The 22,092-nt window shown below is 36.2% G+C and overlaps 1 protein-coding gene across 3 annotated transcripts; it reads right to left on the minus strand.

Moving 5' to 3' along the window:
• Positions 1-339: 339 nt before the first annotated feature.
• On the minus strand, positions 340-21,617 carry LOC135673416 (myosin-17-like). Of its 3 annotated transcripts, XR_010513368.1 has the most exons (41): positions 21,284-21,425; positions 18,614-18,742; positions 14,819-14,962; positions 14,567-14,712; positions 14,341-14,497; positions 14,157-14,215; positions 13,805-13,964; positions 13,500-13,649; positions 13,203-13,339; positions 12,971-13,117; positions 12,740-12,841; positions 12,585-12,642; positions 12,409-12,510; positions 9,510-9,584; positions 9,231-9,268; positions 8,920-9,046; positions 8,656-8,826; positions 8,435-8,566; positions 8,215-8,324; positions 8,045-8,105; positions 6,368-6,545; positions 5,608-5,813; positions 5,295-5,414; positions 5,105-5,203; positions 4,728-4,949; positions 4,093-4,232; positions 3,770-3,887; positions 3,642-3,692; positions 3,443-3,523; positions 3,142-3,312; positions 2,748-2,900; positions 2,429-2,635; positions 2,142-2,282; positions 1,981-2,051; positions 1,785-1,884; positions 1,653-1,709; positions 1,496-1,552; positions 1,335-1,415; positions 1,038-1,169; positions 759-841; positions 620-678 (listed from the first exon to the last, which is right to left on the minus strand). XR_010513368.1 is itself a non-coding variant. In XM_065182384.1 (40 exons), exons 1-40 carry the CDS (start codon positions 21,284-21,286, stop codon positions 555-557), a joined length of 4,668 nt encoding a protein of 1,555 aa, XP_065038456.1. In that variant the 5' UTR covers positions 21,287-21,425; the 3' UTR covers positions 340-554. The 3 variants fall into 3 exon arrangements, 2 of the variants coding, with proteins under 2 accessions (XP_065038456.1, XP_065038457.1); XM_065182384.1 differs by lacking the exon at positions 1,038-1,169 and having other exon boundaries at positions 340-678; XM_065182385.1 differs by lacking the exons at positions 1,038-1,169; positions 9,510-9,584 and having other exon boundaries at positions 340-678; positions 21,284-21,617.
• Positions 21,618-22,092: the final 475 nt, after the last annotated feature.

Here is a 22,092-nt window from a genome sequence, read left to right on the forward strand (position 1 = left end):
TGGAGATTTGATCATTGATGAATATTTTAAAACATGACATCACATGCGTAGAGTTGATGGGAAACGTACTTTTGTATTCTCAGACACGTAATGATAGGTTTCATGCACAAGCAACATAGGAAATGAATATTAAGTACATTTTTGGCAGAGCAGAGCTGTTGATAACGATTCCCTTCACAAATAACTTTGGTAGGAAATATTTTGGAGACACATAGCTACAGCTATAGTTTACATATCATTTGGACAAAGGCCAACTCATAGATATATAACCTGTGGAATGAGAAACAGACCCTGTGCATCCCACCCCCCCCCCCCCTCAATAGCAGCAGCCCAGAGTCGTGCAGTAAAAGGGTTTATCTTCAAAACTACACCTCACACATGTACATAAAATAATTAAAAAAACAACAAATCATAGCCAAATATTACTTTCTGCCTACCACCCTGTTTCACCAGCTGATCTGATGGGCCTCCAATGATTTCATATTCACATTGACTATGAAGAGGCTGAACTTTATGCACAGGTACCTCAAATTAGCTGCAGCATTGGAGGAGGACTACTCCTTTCTCTGTGCCAAAAATGCAAAGCCTGAGTTCTGACGAATCAAAGCAGGCGGATCAACATCTGCTATATCTATCTCTGTCATTGACTTGGAGATGTCATCCACCGTAAACGGGATGCTGCAACAGAAAATGATAACATAAATCCAGTTCATGACTTTTAAAACCTGGCACCCAGAAAATCTTTCACTTCAACTTACCTGGAATCATCATCCAACAAGAATGAACTACCGGCAGCACTGTTCGAGTCCTCGGTCATCATCACTCTCATACTCAAAATAACCTATAAAACAAGAGGTAAACCTATATATTTATCGTATACAAAAAGACTGAGACTTTGATTAGATTGAATGATTATCAATTTCTCAGTAGATATAAATGGGCCCTTCATTAGCAGAAGATGGGTGGGATGCCAATGAATTTTCTTTTTTTTTTTCCCTCGAGACAGAAACATTTTACTGTAATGCATCTTTGCCCACCATTGAGCTCTGAAGGGCATTGTCACAGCCCACACCAAGAGCCACCAAATACATTTAGGCTTTCCTGCACCTTTGCTGGCACCACTAATCCAAGTTGATGTGTCTTTGTTAACAGGTGCAAATATACATCTCCTGTGGGCACGTTTACACCGTATTGAATGGTTCTCTCACTTTGCTCAGGATAGAATCTCATAAATGTAAATATGCATGACTTAACCGCCATGCTTGATGAATAAAAAATTGAACTTTCTGAAAGAATTTAAGATATTTGAAAAAGTCAAGTGTAACCAAGGATACCTCTGATGAAACACTGTGTGTACCATATTTGTCGTCCCAGTACATCGTACTGATCCTGTATAATTGCTGTATGCTAAGAACCTGAAAATCGAATAAGAAAGTCAGTACAAGTATGGAAACGAAATATAAATAAATACAGTTTCACGAGTATTGGTCCCAACTGGGCATAGGTCATGAGTTATCTCCTTCAACGTCTTCTTTGGCTTCTGATGTAAAACCTGAGTTGTTAGATTTTTTGTAAGATGAACTCTTGAAGAAAAGTTATTTGAATATTAAAGACATTGTTGAATGTTATAATGCTGCTTGTTAACAACGTACTAGGAACCCAACAGCCTGCCTGATATGCTTCAACTCATCCCAGGCAGAACCTGCATACTGCATGTAAAAGGATATTTTAGCTGAAAGGCATCAGGATTCAGGAATATTATCTCTTATATGAAAGATGGTCACCTCTTCGGTTGCACCATAACACCAACGTTCTAATTCAGCCAGTCCTGCTTTGACATATTCTCCATTGCTAAATGAACAGCACTCGCGCCTCAGAAGAAGGCTACAAAAAGGAAAATTACTCGTATTCCTTTCTGCAGTGGAAATATGATGACAGAGGATAGCAGCATGAAATTTTATAGTGGAATTCAGTATGTACCTGTTAAATAGTTGAACATTGATAAATGAAAATGTTTGGGTGAACACCTTGCGAACTAGGAAAGATGGCACCTAAAAAGAAAAAAAATGTTAAGGGTCTTAGACTTAAACACATGCTAAAAGAGAATTTTCTATATGTCAACCACCACTAATAAACATTACATAATTAGCCTTCAGTGTTTTTAAGTAGCTGGTTAAGATTTTCACAATGCTTTGCCAGTGTGCAATCAGAGCTTGTTGGGCCATGGCATTTGCTTGAGAACGTGTTCCTTTTACTAAGCTTGCACGGGATGTTCTTGGGGCCTGCATATTTTGCATCATTGACAAAACTCTAAAATAGAAATTTGTATAAGAACAAAAATAATCAAATCATGTGGAATATAAAAGCACAGCAATCATTGTATGTCTTGAAATACTTTAGGAGTGCTCACATGAACTGCTAACAGTACCTGGATGCACAAACCAAGAAGTGGAGATATCTCTTTCTTTAAATTGTCTCTTATCATTCCATAAATTTTCTCAAGGAATGCAGTAAGTTGTTGCTTGAAAAGCAAAGCTGGATATTTAGCTTCAACTTGCCGCAAGTCACTTAATCCACCAACCAAGCGATTATTGAAAAAAGGAAGCCCAGCACTCTGCGGTGAAGCGCGAATCCCCTTGAAATAGTTAAGTAAAACAAATAAGCTATACAGAGAGACCAAACGAAGATCATAAGAGTTTTTTATGGCAACATGTCACTATGAAACTACAAAGGTGTTGCAGTTTTACTTGAGGCATCCTCCCAAATAAAGAAGCTGATGTTCTTCGCCTCTGTGGAGTAAAACTGCCTGCCCCGCTTGCCTTTAGTGTTCGTTGGAGGAGCAACAACAGTGTGGATGTGTTGGACAACCAGTAGGATAATACATCAGTGTTATCCTGAGACTTCAGTCAAAAACAGCAATACTTGGTAAGAGAAATAAATAGCAATGATAAGAAATCATGAGATGCTTGTCTAGTATGGCCCAGGAAAAAGGAGGTGTCCACCAAAAACGTACAAAGTGCAAAGCTGCACACAATTGTCACAAGCTTTATGTGAACTTTCTCATGCACTTAGTTTTCCTCTCCACAATATAACAATGTAACAAAATGTAACTCATAGCACATAAAAAAGACAACCTTTTACCTCAATGGCTGAGCCTATGGATTGAATGATGCGGTCAAAGATACTAGTCCTTTCAACTTCAAAAGATCTCCATTGAAGGAGGCATTTATATACGAGGCAAGCAGCAACAGGTCTACCCTTAGAGAATCCTAACTCTTCAGAGACGCATTTAATAAGCAAGTCCTGGTATTCCTGCAGGAAAATATTGTGGCAACTGAGTTTCCAAATAAGATAACAGGGATATCGTCGTGATGCTAATAGCAACAAATGCTAGATCATCTTTTATGAATGCACTTGCTAACTAATCATTTGAAAACCATACCTGCTGCTTCTCATTGAGTGACTTCTGTGGTTTTTCCTCGACTTCAAGATCCTTGGGATTTTGTAAGGCAGGACTCAAGTCCTATTTGTTCTCATCAGCCAAAGAAAACCAGCCATTGTTAATTCCTTAAATTCTTTGCGAGAAAATTTACCCATAACTCTAGTTGTCAAATGCTCATAGAACACAAATTGTCACTTACCAATGCAAGTTTAGTCTCTCCATTTAGAACATTTCCATTCTCTGGTGTTCTCTGTGCCAAAAGTATAAAAAATGGATATGAGCAAGAATTTACATAACGAACACCAATTAAATAATAATAATAAGTACCGGGATGATAGTTGTTTTTGAACGCATTTCTAATGCTCTGCTTGTCGGTGAGATGGCAACTGCCTGTTGACGAAGTACTTGGTTCTCTGATTCCAGATTTGATACTTTCTCTTCAAGCCTGTTTTGGCACATAAAATGTGAGATACTACCTCAGTTCAAAAGAGAAGACTTGGATGAGGGTTATATAAGTCGGACATTTTAGTGCCTTCCAGAATAATAAAAAGCAATGTTTTCTGCATGTTCTATGATCATTTATCTAACATGTCGGCCACATTGCAGGGTGAAAACAAGGGAAAAACTTCAAATTAAAGCAGAAGTAACACCTCTGAATACTATCTTGAAGCTGATCAATTTTTGTCTCAGAATCTTCAACCTTCTTAACTAGTTTGTTATTTCTTTCTTGTGCTTCAGCATTTGCTTTATTGGCTGCATCAGTTGCCTTCTTTTCTGTTAGCAACAAAGCCTGTCATGATAACAAGGGAATAGAATAAACAACGTTATAAAGTAATCCAGAATGTTGTTTTGAGTATTTAACAATCATCTTAAATAGCTAGCAAGAACTTTTCTGCAATAGTTATATGACAAAAAAAAATCAAGTAACTACAAGAAAATTTCTAATATTGATCAACCTTTCTTTACCTATATTGTGACACTCAATATAATCCCAAATGTAAGGCTGATTATGATGATATATGGAACTTGGTGGACTTACTACCATTAACATGTTAATGGGCTTAGGCATTTTGAGTTGTGTGATTCAAACTCATCCAATTAATGGGTTAGTTTCTCCATCAGACCAGATCGTGGACATACAATTACAAATTTTTATTAGCAAGTTTTGATACAGTTCTTGCTTTTACCATAATAAATTTGATACTTTATCTTACACAAGGTTGCGACACTTTCTGAAAAAACAGATCTTGTAGAAGACAAACAATAATTAGATTCATAATCCTACCTTCAAATTTTCGACTTCAGCTGTCAACGAATCAATTTTTTCTGTGTCCTGAACAAAGACAGGGGTTTCCTTTATCACTGGAGGTGCTTCTTCAATAGCTTTTCGTGCAGCTTCACGTTCCCTAATCAGTGTTGACCTCGCTTCTTCTACCTGTAGCTGCATCTCATGCAATATATCTTGTAGTTTAGAAATTTCTTGAGCTTTTGTCTCTTCCAGATCAGTCTGCAGATAGAAGTGAACATTATCTCAATTAGGTAGTATTTTAAACAGCACTATAATGCATCCAGAACACATCCGAGCCACATTCACAAATATAAAAGACAGCATCAGCAGGACACTAGAAACTCAAAGAATTTAACTTTTAGAATAGCAATTACTCTTAAACGTTTCTCCAGCTGCAAACGCCAAGTTAGTTCCTCCACCCGCTTCTCAAGCTTGTCTTTTGCCTCTTTCAAAGCCCCTGTCTCCCTTGCAGCCTGTACAAATTTAAAAATGACAACTTGATAATCTACAGGCACCATCAGAGGAAATATTACTTCAGAATATAGATACAGGTAAGAAATGAACCATTTTCATCTTTCTGAGTACTCTTCTTGCCAGCCTTTGTCTCCAGGCACATTGATAAGCAATGGTTGCCATCTGCAACTTCTTGTAATATGAATAGTCTCTATGACAACGCCACTGAGCCTGCAAAACACAAACAATCTCAAAATAAAGTTCTACCCTTCTAGATGCATAAGTTAGTCAACTCAAACACAGAATTTATTCCCAACTCAGGCACAACAGAGTAGAGAATAAATCTTTGTTAGAACAAACTAACAACAGTGTCCTTTCTATTTAAAGATGAACAAAAGTTTTCAATACTGAAAAATAAATGTACCTGGATGCAAACTGCTGCTTTAGTTTGTTTCTTGAATCGAAATTCATTACAAGCAGTCATTGCCCTTAAGCCTGTCTGCAATGTAATTGCAGCACATTGAAGCGTGGCATATGACTTTCTTGCAAAGTAACAATGCAAATTTTTTTGAATTTTGACTGCTGCTGCCTCCCATCTCATGTGCTCAAACAACTTACAAGCCAACCTTCCTACATTTAATAAATAAAAGAACATTTAACTGATAAAAAGAAAGATCTATAGCACATATCTGCAAAGTGGAGGCCAAGGATTAAACTTCCAGACAATATCAGTAGTACGTCACAATATATACCAGATTGATTCAATAATGGTGCATGGCATACTGACATACCAAATTAATGCCTATATCATATTAGTCCAACAGTAGAATAGTATTCGGTTTGGACCTGTAGTTTAATCCTTGGTTAAGGACAATGTTCTAAATATCTGTGAGGGATGGATATGTTGTCCGCACAACATGGCCCAACATGGTACTTCTGGCAAGTTCCCTTTGCCAACTGAAAACAGTTTAAAAAGTTGCCAGCTACATGGAATAAAATAGCAAACACTAATATGAATTAGAAAGAGACCATGTGCTGGTTGGAATTTGGATCCTTGGGTAATGACACATCTAATAAAAGGAAATCATGAGCTTAGACTAATAACTTAAAACCAAATTTACTCTATATGTATTCTCCGCGTACATTAGTCTAATACTCATGCGAAACCAAAATTAGAATTGTACCTCTCCAGAGAGCTTGCAATCGAATAGATGCTTGTCGTAGCACACGAAATTCTTTGCGAGCAATATATGTACGAATTTGTCTCTGGATGGTTCTGGCTGCTCGTCCTAGTATCTCTGCTCTTCGAGCATCCAGTTCAGCCATCTGGCCAGCTCTCAGAAACACCTTAGTCTTTCCTAGCTGCCAAGGCAAATTGTTAATTGCAACTCAAGACATGTATTCTCAAATAAAGGTATATCAAAGGAAAAAAGAGGGCTTTTTCAATCAGTACTTTTTAAAAAGAGTGTTCATTAAAATATGAACTCACTAGTTTTCCCACATCAATCTAAATGATTGGTCTCAATTTTGGAAGGCCATAATGCCCATTTTAGGATGGATCAGCAGGTGAAAATAAAATTTTACATGGATGAGAATGATCACACCTGTGAGTAAGTGAGAGAGAGAGAGAGAACATGCACAAAAATATATGCATCTACATAAGTGAGTTTTTTGTTCTCCATCCCTAAACATTTATTTTGCTGACAAATTTGGATCATAATGGCAGATATTAGTGTTTGCTTTCTAAAAACATTTCAAGCCTCATCAATTTGGTAAAGATATTAGTAGTGAATTAGTCAGATACTATCCATCCACATACATGTCCAATACTATGAAAATGTATCTGAGTTTTCCCAAATACCAATACAGATATGGGTTGAATTCTGTCCAATATCCAGAATATACAAGTACATCTTAGAGTCTTAAGTTTTCATAGGCCAATATAAGGAAGGAGATTTATTTGATTAATACTTTAGGATAATACTTTTTTTTTTCTCGTTCTTCCTTCTCTTTCAACATTTAGTACAAAGTTTTCTCATCCAAGCAGTTTGACACATTGACTTGATTATTTGTTAGTGATATATCCAATTCTTTTGGTACTCTCAAGGATATCCTCCTTAAATACAATCTGAATCAACATCCAAATATCAGTATTAAACAAATGTGGATAGAGAATCTAGAATCAATCTAATATCATATCCAAATTCATATAGATTAATTAAAAGTGGAGACAAATGTGTTTTCCATATCAATATGATATCCATATCCTTCATATGGACTAATTAAAAGTGGATACAAATATGTTTTCCCCATTATCTAGTCTGTTTTTACACCTAAAAGAGATTGTTTACCTATATTGTCTTATTTATGGTTTTAAATCCTGGCCCTTATCAACCAGAACATACAACTCCAACCAAGTATGGGTATGCAGTGCTATGCACCAATTGTACTTAAGTATACAGACACATAAAAGTTTCTTAAAAAAATATACATCTTTTCTCAGTGGCATACCACCATATATAATGTAAACTGATACACTCTGCAGTAGGGACCAGCATTTACCTTTTTTTGCCAAAAATAAAAAATATTATATATTACTTAATAGAACGAAAATAACCGTCCTGGAGAATCACTCAAAGTTACATCCATAAAAGAAGGGGGAACAACCCCTTGCCAAAAACTTCAAACTTGTTAACTTTCACTAAGTTAATGAGCTAGTTAGCTGTCTTTTTCCCTTCTCTGTAGCCTGTAGGTATGAGCATTCACCTTATTCACCACACAAAAGATGAATAATAAATCAAATGCTGCTTCTACAAGAAATATAAAAGACAAACTAATGCATTTTGGTAAAACTGGCTTACTTGGTAACCTTTCAATCCCATTTTATCCAGAATCTTTTGACAGGCAATCTTATCATCATAGCTATTCAGAAAAGAAAAAAAAGATCCAGAAGAGTTGTATCAGTGTAAGCAGATAAACATGAGTATTAGATGCTTGAAAGCACAGCCCTTGTAATTAAATAGAGACTCACTTTCCTTCCAAAAATTCTGGTGCAAGCAGACCAAACCGGAGGAGAAATTCATAAAATGTTCTCCGAGTTGGATATCCAGCACAACTTATCCTGATTGCTTCAAGAACACCCTGTCACCATTAAGCAATCAATATCAAGAACATTACAGAAAATGTCAATCTCAAAGAAGATTTAGAAGTATCGATGAATATTTTGTGGTTGTACTAAGTTGGGAGCTTACTCCACAGCGTAATTGTTGGATGACATTGGAGTTCTCAAAGATAGCAGGTTTAAGGACATTATTTGGCTTCACACATCTAATGTAATGTGGTTGTGTAGAGCTCAAGGTCTCCATCAGAGCTTGAAGTTGTAGCTAAAAATTGATTCACATAATTAGCAATTGTAGCTGATTCAGTCTTTCATGCAATCACACAACATAGGTAACAGCAAGTGAAATTTTACCTTAAAGCGTGACCCAATGGAAGAGAACTTGGATGCCTTTGCTGTTTCTACAGGAAGTGGAGGAAATAAACTGGCCACAAAGGAGCATTTAGAAGCACTGAGTAACTCCTGATGTTCTGCCACCACATAATCTTTGTTTTTGTCCAAGAAGTGATTGGCTTGATATGTCACCTACAGAGAAGGTAAAGACATGTCAATCAACTACCTGAATAATTTATATGATCAATTACCAGAATAAGCATATGTTGCCAATCTTATACTTACCTCGCCAGCATAATGGCAAATTGTAAAATCTGTACGAGAAAGCTTTGGTTTGACAAACCGCTTGTTGTTCTTAAACGTCTGATACAACTTTTGAGCAAATGTTTCATGTGTTGACTTAGGGAACATACTGTTTAATACAACATTCAAAACAAGTTAGAATTGGTCACAAAATGCAGAGATGTGATTATGACAGGACATTCAATATATTTATACAAAATAAACAGCATTAAATTGTTACTTTGAAATAACAGCATCATGGTAAGTAGAAAACATAAATTTGAACTAACATAAATGGAGCACTAAATGCATACCAAGCTTCATCAAGAAGAGCAATGATACCACCGGGTTTCTGGAAGAAAAAATAAATTTGTCACTAGAGTGGCTTTAGAAATTTAATATTCAAAAGCAGCCCATATAGAAGCAAAAGAAACTCAGGCCTTACTTATCATTAAGGCTATGCACCAATTGTACCTTACACACACACACACACACACACATATATATATATATACACACACACACGTTAATGACCTAGAACATAGGAAATTATTAAAGTCAGGTCACAAAAAAATTGAAGATTTTAAGGATACCAAAACCATGAGAATGAAAATGAAGATGCTGCTCCTGTCAGAGCTAATGATGAAGAAAGATCCATATTCCTGATCCTAAATAGATGGAAACAAAAGATTTGTCACTGCCCTAACATATTTATGCATGTCAGATTAAATAATGTCACACAGTAAATCTAGCAATTATCAGAGTAATTAATTAGTCCTCATTAATTAACAATCACAATAATAGTGATTTACCAAAATCCTACAATTGATTGTTGAAGGAAATCATGGAGATGACTTTTGTAAATAGCAATCGCAATTATCTTGATGCAATAAATGAACCATTAGTAGCCCCAAATGGTACAATATGGCTATGCTTTTGGCAAAATAGAACAATTATATATTACTACCCTCGGACAACAGAGCTCTAGTCACTAGCCACTCAAAACAGTTTTTGTGTACAAAAATCTAATTGGTGAACACCAGAAAGGATGCACATCTACCTCATCATAGTCTGTACATGGCAGTATTGGGAAAGCAACTATGATTTTTTTTTTTTAAATAAATTAGTTTAATGTACAAAGATCCCATTGGTGAACACAAGAATGATGCACATCCATCTCATCATAGTCTGTACATGGTGATATTGGTAAAGGCACCATGATAATGTATTGGTGTGTGAATATATAATTATGTATGCACATTCATATTTTCAGTAGTGCCTTAAATTGACAGTCATAGACACAATCTACGAATAAGTAGAATTGACAAGTAATTGGTGTTCTAACCCATCAATGAACCATGGTGATTTATAACACAAATTGATATACTAAAACTACTGCCAATGTCCCAAAGGAAGGACTATTAAGATGAATACACTTTTGTAATTTTACTTTTAGATGGCAAAGTGATATTAAAGATTTACCTTTCCCTTTGGGGGGTAAATGAGTGAGACTTTATTACCAGATCAACATTAAAAAAACAAATTAATGAAATTTAACAACTCTCCTAATTACCCAACTTCATACCCCTAACAGTTTCCAGCATTTGAAATGGACTCCCGTACAACCTGAAGCAATTCCTGGTAACAGTTCATATTACTCTCTTCCCATCTGAATAGTTTTATGCACAAATTGAATAGGAAGTTTCCACTGTCCTCATACTCCCAACTAACTGGTTATCCTCAGCCAGAATCTCAGCAGAAAACTTTGTTCTCCCTGCTGCTTGCATGGCTTATAGCCACTCTTCCTTTGTTCTCACCTGCTGTATTGAAAACATTATTGTTTTTTCCTATACAAATGAGACACACAAGGACAGCAAACAAAATTTCCCAATATTACATTTTTATTATTCATGTAAATATTATCTGAATTCTGAAACTAGCTATATTTTCTCAAATCAGATATGTTCTAAAAGCTTTGTCATGACATTAACTAGTACACTTAACTATCCATCAGGAATTTGTTGGCCCATCCCACTTAAAAGAATTAGTACAGCTGCCAACTATGATGAAGATGATTTGACTGTTCATTATTACCATATAGAATGTCAGCCCTCTTGACCTGTTTTCTGCTACCATAGGGATTTGTTTTCTTGGTCACCACAGAAAGGTAAGATTTTGACACCCAAAACTTGCCCTTTTTAAAAAAGAAAATATTTGTGTGATTGTAAAGAAAATACATACACAAAAATTTCCCTAACAAAAATTAAGGCAAAAGATGTAATCAGAAAAAAAAAAAAGAAACATATTTTGTGTTATAGCTTATGCCTCAACCTTGTTAGCTTCATGTGTTTTTTTTAAATACCATGCAATTGACAAAGAAAGTCATTAACTAAAACTAAAGAAGTTATATTGCAAGCAAAATAAGGTGTTTCTAGATTATGGTTGAAATTCATGAACTGGTTTAATTGCATCAAACATTTTGATGTCAAAGACAAAATACATGATCGGATGATCCTTTATACAAAATGGCTTGTTGTCAGGTTATGTCAAGCTGGTTGTCAATAGATGTTCAACCTTAGTGCACATTTACACTATAGTTCCACATCCTTGTATGAAGTGCCATGTGGACCATTTCAGATAATCCATGTCTGTCTATGTGCACCAGAAATACACGAGGAACTATGATAGAATCACAAGCACATGAGAATTACTAAGAACAATTATCACCTATATAAATTGGAAGATAAACATGATAAGATAGATGATACAAGCACCCTTGACTTATTATTTGATGAAGATATATGATTCCAAAACATTATCTATAATTTTATAACATCAATTATCTTGGAGTTTGGTATCTGTTTCTCTTCCTTGTGGTATTAATAGACAAAAAAAAAATTCAATTGCACCATTTAAAAAAATTTGATAGTTTTAAATCAACGCCTTATTTATCTTGAATTTTAAAAAATAAAATAATTTTTTTATCCAACTCCGCCCTGCCACTTGCATGTAACATTTTTACCTTGTTTTGGCATGGCAAGGCATATAGCAAGACTCAACTACCATTCTGTAATTAAAGTTATGGTATTCGACACAACAAAATTACTCCAAGGCAGACATTCTAATCAGCTCTCGTCTATTTTAATCCATCTTCTTCCATTTTCGAAAAAGAAAAAGAAGCATGCTAATATAAAAAAAAAGGTCACAACTGTCAAGGTGTACCAACTGTACTGTAGCAGCCGATATGAGAGATACAGATCAGTGTACCAACCCTAATGGTTGATACTGACATATTAAATTATTATTAATATTTATATAGTGGCTTCAGAATATCATGCCATACCGATTGGCAGGTATCAGTGTATGGTGAGATTCTGAGACACAAACATTAAAAGTGTTTAAAATCTCACATAAACACGACTACCAAAGATACTAGGTTGAAAAACCGATCCCATACCAACTTTAAAACAATCTATTTAGCTTTCTACATACCTTCTCAATCAAGTCAAGCATATCTTGGTTATCAACAAACTCAATGTAGCTCCAGTTGATCTCCTCTTTGGTATACTCCTCTTGCTCCATTTTGAAGACATGCTGAACATAGCATTACGAGTTAAAATCACATTTAACTCAAGAATCTCCACATTATGAAAAAGCTTCAGGAAAACCTGGTTGAAATGTTGTTGCAGCTTTTCATTCGTAAAATTGATACAGAACTGTTCAAAACTGTTACCAGCAAGCAAGATGACAGTTTACATAATTATTTAACAAATAATATTAATAAATGGAAAACAATGCTTGCTTTACTTTATTGATGAATTACCTATTACATTTGAAACTTTCAAAACCATAAATATCAAGGACCCCAATCAAATGCTTTGAATTTGGATCCTGACCAATTGACACATTAATTTTATCCACCAGCCTGTTGATGACATAATCAGTTCAAAGATTATGTCAGTATGAAAAAAACAAAGAAGCCCCACAACGGCTCAATATATTAAGAAAGTTATGTATTTTGCAGCAGATACTTGTCACAAAAACATTTCGCTACCAATCAAATAAGCGGGAATAGATGGTTTTTGCAAAACCATCTCTGCTAACAATGGCAGAAGCAGGATCAAGAGTTCTTGTGATAACTTCTTCAGGTGTTACCATGACACGCTTGATCAGCGCATTTTCCAGACTCTGGGCATCACACCTGCCATATGCATTGCAGGTAAATTAAGTAATGCTGTTGGTTAAAAGAATCCTATGTGCTATGTAAGCAGAAATTTTGGTCACACATCAGAAGTTCAGCTGTCATGTTTAGATGAAATCTTGACTTATCATCCTTGATAACAGATGAATCTATCTCTGGTCCCTTGGCAAAATCAATGTTCCCAAGATGAAGGATAGCAGCTACAACCCTGAAGATCGCTTCCTAGATTATGTACAAGAAAACATTAAATTCTCATCTTAATATTTTAATATCTCCATGAATTAAAAATTCATAATAAAATTAATAAAATTAAAACAACTAAACTTAAAACAATTCTCAATGTAGAATTTAGATATCCTCAACATTGACAAAAGTTTCACACCTGTTCTTGCACACTTATTCCAACTATATCCATGGCCCTTCTAGTTGCTATATATTCTTCGGCATCATCAACTCCATCCAATTTAAAGCAATTGGATTGGTTTAAATAGTGGAATGATTTAGGATTCCCCAACTTATACCGCTCTATATCCTGCCATTCAAGTAATATGACACATACATATACACATACAGAGATGTCAGTATGCAAGTTGTCTTTCCTTGATGCAACTCAAAATAAAACAATAATAAGGTCAACACTAGCATGAAATGATCCAGATTCCAGTCAAAAAATAAGAGAAGAAGTACCTTATTAGGAGCAGCACATAGAAGGTAAAAGCAATGATAGTTTCTCTCAGGATCATTAATTTGGCAGACACGAGATCTTTCAAGCAAGTAGGTTCTAATAGCAGCACCAGAAATCCTCCCACTCTTATCAAATTGAATCTCAACAAACTTACCAAACCGACTTAATTGTGATATCACGAACATAGATGAAAAATACAACCAGTTAGGTGGATATGATGATACTCAAAAGCACAAAGAAGAAATAAATTCCAGCAAACAAAAATATATTCCCAATTTTACATAAATATAACCAAGTTTCCCTTGAAAGAAGAAATTTCTCCATATATGGGAATAAACAAAAGAGAAAACATACCTTGAGTTGTTATTCCGAACAGTTTTGGCATTCCCAAAAGCTTCAAGAACTGGATTAGACTAATACAAAACACAGAAAATTAATCCAAACTGCACCTGAAGCTTTATTTTGCTTGAGGGGAAAAGTGAGTATGCTTTTAACAGATCATGAGTTCATCCTCAGAAACAACTCAATAATGTCTTACTTCCAGAACTTGCTGTTCAACAGTCCGTCCTTCAATTCCAGATCGTCCACCTAAGTATGCCAGATATCTCATAAGCATCTTTGTTGTCTCAGTTTTACCAGCACCACTTTCTCCACTGACCAAGATGGAGTTGCTTTTTGCTTCATTGATCATTGCCCTGTTTCCATTTTATAAAATGTCAGAAAAGAAAATAGGTTTTCCATACCTCAAATAAAATCAAGATCACCTGTAAGCAACATCAGCAACTGCGAAAACATGTGGGCTTAGCTCCCCAAATGTTGCTCCCTTATATTGTTCCATCATATGGGTATCATAAAGATGTGGCAATCTTTGAAATGGGTTTACTGCAATCAGGATATTACCAGTGTACGTCTGGAATGTTCAGAGAATTTGCAATTAAAGATAATGGATGTGATCTTTTATTGTTTGGTCAATAGAATTCACCACCAAAGTAGAATGAAAAAGAGAAGTTTCTTACATATATTTCATTAAGTTCATAACGTGTGGCCAGGTTCTGCAAAACCCCAGGTTCATGCAAATACGATAATTTTGTCATGTCATCTACTCCTGCAGGTGGGGCTTCTGTATCTTTGGGAAACACCTTTGACAGATTTGCCACAACCTTTATGCCAAAATGAATCAGATGACCACATTATTCAGCAAACTTACAGAACCAAAATTTAACACCAATGAATTAATTATATTTCTACTTTACATGTTGGTAGTAACCCCATCAAATAATTACAGAATTTGCAGACTAGAATTAAGAACAGTTAATCTGCATGAAAGTTCAGATTCTGTCATTAAAATTTCCATAAATCAAACATGCATGCTCATATACATTCCCACCAGCCACTATTCTACTAGTAATTTAAAAATACGCTCAGGCGCTCACCTAGGTGATCGGGTGAGGCGAGGCCCAAGCGCCTCACACAGTAGTCGGGCGATGCGCTTCAGTGAAGCATTGCTTGGGCGCTCACCTGAACCTAGGCGTCAGGCACCTCGGGCGAGTGCCCGATTGAAGCAAAGCAACTGAACCAGATGATCAACTCTAGTTTGGTTGAACAGTCACTTAGTAGGTTCGATTGAACCAACTAAGCAAAACAATAAAACCGCACCACCAAACCGCCCCCCCCCCCCCCCTCCTCGTGTGACGCGGACCCATAAACCCTACTTCGCCGCCCCGACACACCTCTATTCCCATCCCTGCCTTCATGCGCAGACGCTATCTCCACCGCTAAGGCACAGGTCTAACGCTTCCTCTATCGCTGATGGACGAGTCATAAGGTCTAGCTTCATGTGCAGTTCTCTCCGCCACCATTGTCGTCGTTTGAAGCTTTCTCCATCACTACTACCACCATCCGCAGCTTCCTCCACTGCCGTTGCAATCATCCAAAAGTTCCTATTTCCCCATGTTCCACTGTCGGTGACTTTTTTCTCCCTGCCACCATCCGAATTTTCCTCCTTCCCCATTTTCCACTATCGGTGACTCTTTTCTGACCCTCTAACTAATAGTGGATTAAATACTATAACAGTAGATTGTTAATCCTTGACTGATATTAAAATTATTGTTAAGTGTTAACTACCGTTACCATATAACAATACCTATTTAGCATTGTTAATCATATTTATCAATTATATTATATATATATATATATTTTTTATATTTTAATATTTCAAAGTGCCTCGCTTCACTCGAGCGGGCACCTAGGTGAGGGCCTAACGCCTAGGGTATTTTAGGACCTTGGCGTCTAACGCTTTTTAAAACACTAGTTTCTACAACTAACAAGTAGCGATCTTGTTATATAAAATCTTACACATTTAAATTTTATCTAACAGACTAATGGATAGAAAATTGTAGTTTCTTTCATCTATGTGTGTTAATCCCTCATGGCTAAGAGATTAAATAGATGGGCTGATATTTTGGTGTTGGCTTGTAATCTACTAGCTTAAGCCTTGGGACTGTAGTGGATCTAGCAGTGGCTAACTACCATATTGATGTCTTGATAGTTTAGCATACCACCTGTAACATAATTTCTTCCCAACATTCCTCATTTTCTTATGTTTACATGCAACAAAACTAAATCTTCAGTTTGAAGGTTAAAGTATTAATTTATTACACGAGCCATTCAAGCCATTTAGTTCTAAATGACATCTGCAAGAGGATATGATTAATTGCAGGCACTAAAATGTTATTACATTCTGGGAAATTCTAGTCCGATAGGTTAGTTATATGATACAATGCATCCTAATATATGATGGTTATTTAGGTTATTATTGTCTATGATGAGATGAAAGATAACGTTCAGAAAGGCATAGCACCTAATACTTCCATGGACATGATTTTTACAATTTACACACTCCAAAATTGGGCTGCATTTGTGTCTTGAATTCATCACTTTCAGGGAGCCACAGCATCTGAAACTTTCATGAACTTGATTTATAACAGGTTACAGACTCCAGAATTATGCTGCATTGTGGCTCAAATTCAAAATGAGGTTGGAAGATTTCTCATTTGATATAAATCAACTATAGAAGACCCTAACTTCATGTAATCAAGGGTAACTGAGGTCTTGCAGTTGAGAAAGAATACAAGGGAAAAGAAAGTGTAGCCACAATAAAAGACAACTGGTGATTGAACTAACAAAAGTGGAAAAAAATATGGCAATTCTAGCTGGTATCTTAAGTAATGAAGTGATTCTTGCTGATCTCATGTATCAAATGAATGAAGTACATGGGAAAACACTCTTACAAAATCCCCACAAAGCTTGTCATTACTTTTGAATACCGAGTATCATGGATTCTGGGGGATTGGTTAAGGGAAAATAAAAACTGTGGAATAGGAAACATGCTAGGGGCTGCTATAGCAAACTAGCTTTGGTTCATCTGGAAAATGAGAAATGAAGCCATTTTCAATAAGAGGAAGACTTCCATTCATTGGGCTTGGGCGCAGGCTTTAGAGTTTAGCCCATACTAGCTACTATGCTAAAGCACAAATATCTGAAGGGAATAAGTTATTCGATACAATTTGACTCAATTGGGAAAAACCACCTGGAGGCTGGTTTAAGTTGAATTCTGATGGTTGCTCTCTTCTGCAGGAGGGTGGTTTTGGCTTCATCATCAGGGATCAATCACGAAGGAACCTGTAAGGCTCCTGGGCTACAATATAAAGGAGGAAAACTGCCCTTCAATGTGAAGCCCTGGCAATCAAAATAGGACTGCAATATGCTATTGACAAGCACTACACACAAGTTCTTCTAGAGATGGATTCTGCAACAATTGTTGAGCTGCTCACATCAAATAAGGAGCTTCCATGGTGTATCTCACATACAATTCAAGACACTGGAGTTGCTGTCAAAACTATTATCCTATAAAATTGCCCAATGCTATAGGGAGTGCAAGTGGGTAGCCAACACAGCAAGAATCAACAGAATTTCCATCTGTTGGGAAAGCTCTTTCCCCACTTCACTATGTACTCTCCTGTATAATGCCTTGCATTTATCGTTCTGTAGAACTCTAACAGTCTAATATAATTTTACTTTTTCGATATATATATATATATATATATATATATATATATATATATATATATATATATATATATATATATATATCTGATGCACTGTATCTTTGCTAGCTACACTCGGGAACATATGTACCATGAAGTGAAAATTAGTTTTGTAAATTTGGCTCATTTTCAAACTATTCAGCATTAAAAGAGAGTTCCAAGTGTATTTCATATCTTTACCTGGAACTTTCTATTCTGCTTTAGGATGAGCAATTTATCTGGATCCCAGATTAATTCTTTGATTTCAACTATGGTTAGCCACAAAGGAATACATATGTAGCATTGGGCAGAACTTTATCTTTGTATCAACTAGGGGAGTAGTGTCGATGATTAGAGCCATTCGTCTTAACATCTTCCATTTTACATAGATCTCATTGTTGCCATCAAACCTCAGGTCAAAAAGATACACATACACATAAGACACACATATTATGTTCTCAACTATATGAACTCAGTTACATTGAGTGAAATATCAAGGAGCACTAAATACTTTCACTAAAAGTAGAAAGAGATAGTGAATGAACTATTCTTGTTCATTGAATGAATAGATAAATTCGGAAATGAAGAATTCAATTTACTAGTCAAATAACTTATGTCAAGGTCTTTCAACAAGATAATAAAAATAAATAACAAGTAATAATTACAATAACAATCATGATAAAATCTAGGTCATCTATTATGTCGGTCAACTATTTGCAGTCATACCGTTTTCCCATTAGTTGTGCGCACATGGACCTGATGACCACCAATCTGAAAAACCTCTCCATCAGTCCAAGCCACAACTGGATCTTCAACCCACACATGAGAACCTACAATAATGTTTTCTGGGCTTGCCTGTAAATGAATTTGTAGATCAGGATTCATCGAGAAAAAGCATTTATAAGTCAAAGTGTTACCACATCAAAGCATGGTAAAGACCTCGTTAGACACATATTTACTTCATGAGGAACAGCTATGTGAAGAAACCAATTAGCATGGAAGTATTAAGAGCACAGGTGTCTCAACATGCCCTCACTAGTCAGGTGCTAACAACCATATATGGGTACATCTCATGATACATGCCAATGCCAAGTTTGGATTGTGAGATATGTACAAATTGGCACAAGGTAACACACCTAGCACTGCTAATTTGTGCTTGAAATAATCAAAACAACGAAGTTTCAAGAACTTAATCTGCCCTTATAAGCACCTTCTTGTGCATTAAAAAAATCTGGTATTTATGTTGAAGATAAGTCAGTTACATTTTTAGCATGTGGTGGTAACAAAATAACCTCAGATGCTAATCACTCGTCACATATTTGCTTCTGTTTCAAATCGCATATGCACGCAAGATATTCGACTACAGAAATTGATACAATGTGAAATTATTATATAGTACTAAAACTTTGATTATTTTATTAAATATCAAATCTATATTTTAAAAGAAATTTAATGAAAAAAACATATTTTTTTGTGCAAATCTCTTGATTATTAGAAAGATGCTTGCCTGATAATCCCAATGCTTCTAACAAGGTTGGCACTCTAGATGCTAAGGCTATCATCAACCTTAACCAAATATGTGCTGTGCAATCCATGGAATTCTTTATTTAAGTTTCACAAATCCAACAAGTCCCTCTAATATGAGACGATTACAAATCTACTTCCAAATGTGCTCACTTTATCTAATTTGAGTCCATTGTTCAGAAAGGAACATAATTATCATATGCTGGTCATATTCCAAGCATTTATTCTGAGATACAAATTGTACCATGGTTACCCTTCAGTTTCTAAGTTTAGATTCCTCAAAGATTTCTTACTTTATTCAAATGTTGATTCATCTATCAGCACCAAAATAAAATTATTTTCAGCCAAATCAACACAAAAATAAACCTTACACCTTCCATCCAAATTTTACAGTATGTCATCTTTTAAACAAAAACCAAGAAAACAACATATGGTTTCCAAATGGACTATCGTTCAGGGCCCTAGGTTCATGAAATAGAATCAATGAATCATTAAAGTACTTGAAGGTAGAAAGGCCCTCCAACCAAGTGTACATGACATGCATATCCCCACTGGTTCAAACAAGACCGATCAAGGGCAAGGATGATTCGAGCATCTTAATCATTAAGAGTATCGCTTATTGCACTTTTGCCCCAAGGCACATACACCCTATTTTTCTTGGTGTAAATGAATCCATTATGGACACACTGATCTACCAAGTAATAACTTCTCCCTCCTTTCAATTTTTTGTTAATTTTAAAACATAATTAAACAAGCTACAATGATCAAGTGATATTCGTTTAAATAAGTTGTGCAATCCCACGACATGTAACCAAGAACTAAACATATAAAGCTATTATAATTACCCTATTCTCAGAGAATCATTCACCACCACAAAATGTAGGATAACTAAAGATACAAACAGAAGTGTGCTATTTCCAATCCCAATCTAATTTTAGTTTATTTCTCATCTTTATCATCAGATTCAACAAAATCTCCAGAATTGAACATAGCCGAAGGGAATTGGATGAAGGATGGTCGATTTTTCCAAATTTGGCCAATCCCGACCAAAAACCAAGAGAAGAAGCTTTTAAAGCGAGAAGTGGGAAAAGAAGAGAAGGAAGAGAAGCAAGTAGCAATGACAACTAGGAGATCATGAAAAAGAGCGAAGTGTTTGATGTGCAATAAAAACAACTAAGAAGAACTCTCTTAACAAGACACATTACACCTTGAAATAATGATGAAATTGATTATCAGATTCTAGATCCTCTTCAGTTGCCACATTTCTCGGTCAACAGATTTTTTTTTCTGTCCAGCATAACTACTCACAAATCACATTGTTTCCAGTATATGCTTCGGATGTATGGAAAAACCTAATAACAAAGGAACCCACCTCAATCCCATACAAAACTAGAATGAAATCTTCTTGAACGTGAATTACGTAGCAGAAGCAGCCGCCACAGAAGTAATCCTCAAGATCTTCGTTACTACTTATAAAATTCGTTGGGTTACCTTCCAATATGTAGAACACCAAGGGCAAATCTTGCACACTTTGTCGCATAACAAATTTCAAGAATCCCTGGCTTAGTTGCCTTTGAAAATTAGCAAATACACGCACACACACCACCCACCCACCCCGCCCACCACAATATGTAGAACACCAAGAGCAACTTCTTGGCAAGAAGAGAAAAGAATCGAAAGCCAAAAAGAAAAGGCAAAAGCACAATTCGCCGCACTCCATTTTTACCGCAGCATCACGTGGTCCGATCATCATCAGAAATCACGAACTCGTTATATTTCGCCCATTCATCAACCGGCACTATTCAATTAGGTGCGACCGCACGCAGAACAAGCAAGATATCCAAACAAAGAGAAGGGTCGGCGACGTGGTACCATGGATCATCCGCCGGGGGTCGGAATCCCCGGCTATCGGAGGGGCGATCGCGGCGAGATCGGGCGGAGATCGCGGGAGGAGCTACCGACGATAAAAGGGATTCGGGAGGCGGCGTTTCTTCTTGCCTCTTGCCTCTTGCTTCTTGCTTCTTCTTCTTGGACTCGCGCGGTATCGCTCGTGGGCTGCAAGGGAGAAGGGCAGCAGAAGCAGCAGCTGCTGGGGTTGGTTGCGAAGTCTACCCACCGAAAGAGAAAAACCCCAACAACAACAGAAAAAAACCAAGAGAAAACAACGCGGGGTTATTATGATGGGAAGGGAAGGGAAAGGAAAGGAAAGGAAAGGAGTATACGGTTTCCCTTCCCTTGCTGAGTGAGCGAGAAGGCGGAAGACCTACGAAATGAAGGGAGTGTACTGCCGTAATCCTTGTTTTGTTTTGCTGTAAATTAGCCTACAAACACGTTTGTACGTGTCTACCCCTTCAAATCCAAAAAAATAACTCTTTTACACAGTTATAACAGAAGACGTACTTTTTTTTTCTTTTAATTAATTTATGAAATTATCTCGATATCTATGCCACGTGGATTGATGTCTTCTAATGTGTCCTCCTAACAGGAGATTGGTATCTAAATTTACCGCTATCCGAAAAATATATGGAATTCAATCAATTATCTATAAATATTAATAAATATTTTAATCTAAGTTGGACGAATGGAATGTATGGGGATTAAATCATCGTGTTAATCGTTTCGGTGGTACACCGACGGGTACGTTGTGTTCCGTGCCTGCTTTCCAATTCCGAATTCGCGTT

The sequence above is a fragment of the Musa acuminata genome, chromosome BXJ1-5 (assembly GCF_036884655.1).
Source record: "Musa acuminata AAA Group cultivar baxijiao chromosome BXJ1-5, Cavendish_Baxijiao_AAA, whole genome shotgun sequence".
Classification (NCBI taxonomy): Eukaryota; Viridiplantae; Streptophyta; class Magnoliopsida; order Zingiberales; family Musaceae; genus Musa; species Musa acuminata.

Coding starts and splice junctions, on each gene's coding strand:
- LOC135673416 (XM_065182384.1), bottom strand. Junction 13,118..13,202: donor ATGACAGCTGAACTTCTGAT/GTGTGACCAAAA, acceptor TGCATATGGCAG/GTGTGATGCCCAGAGTCTGG. Junction 9,269..9,509: donor TTTTCATTCTCATGGTTTTG/GTATCCTTAAAA, acceptor TTTTTCTTCCAG/AAACCCGGTGGTATCATTGC.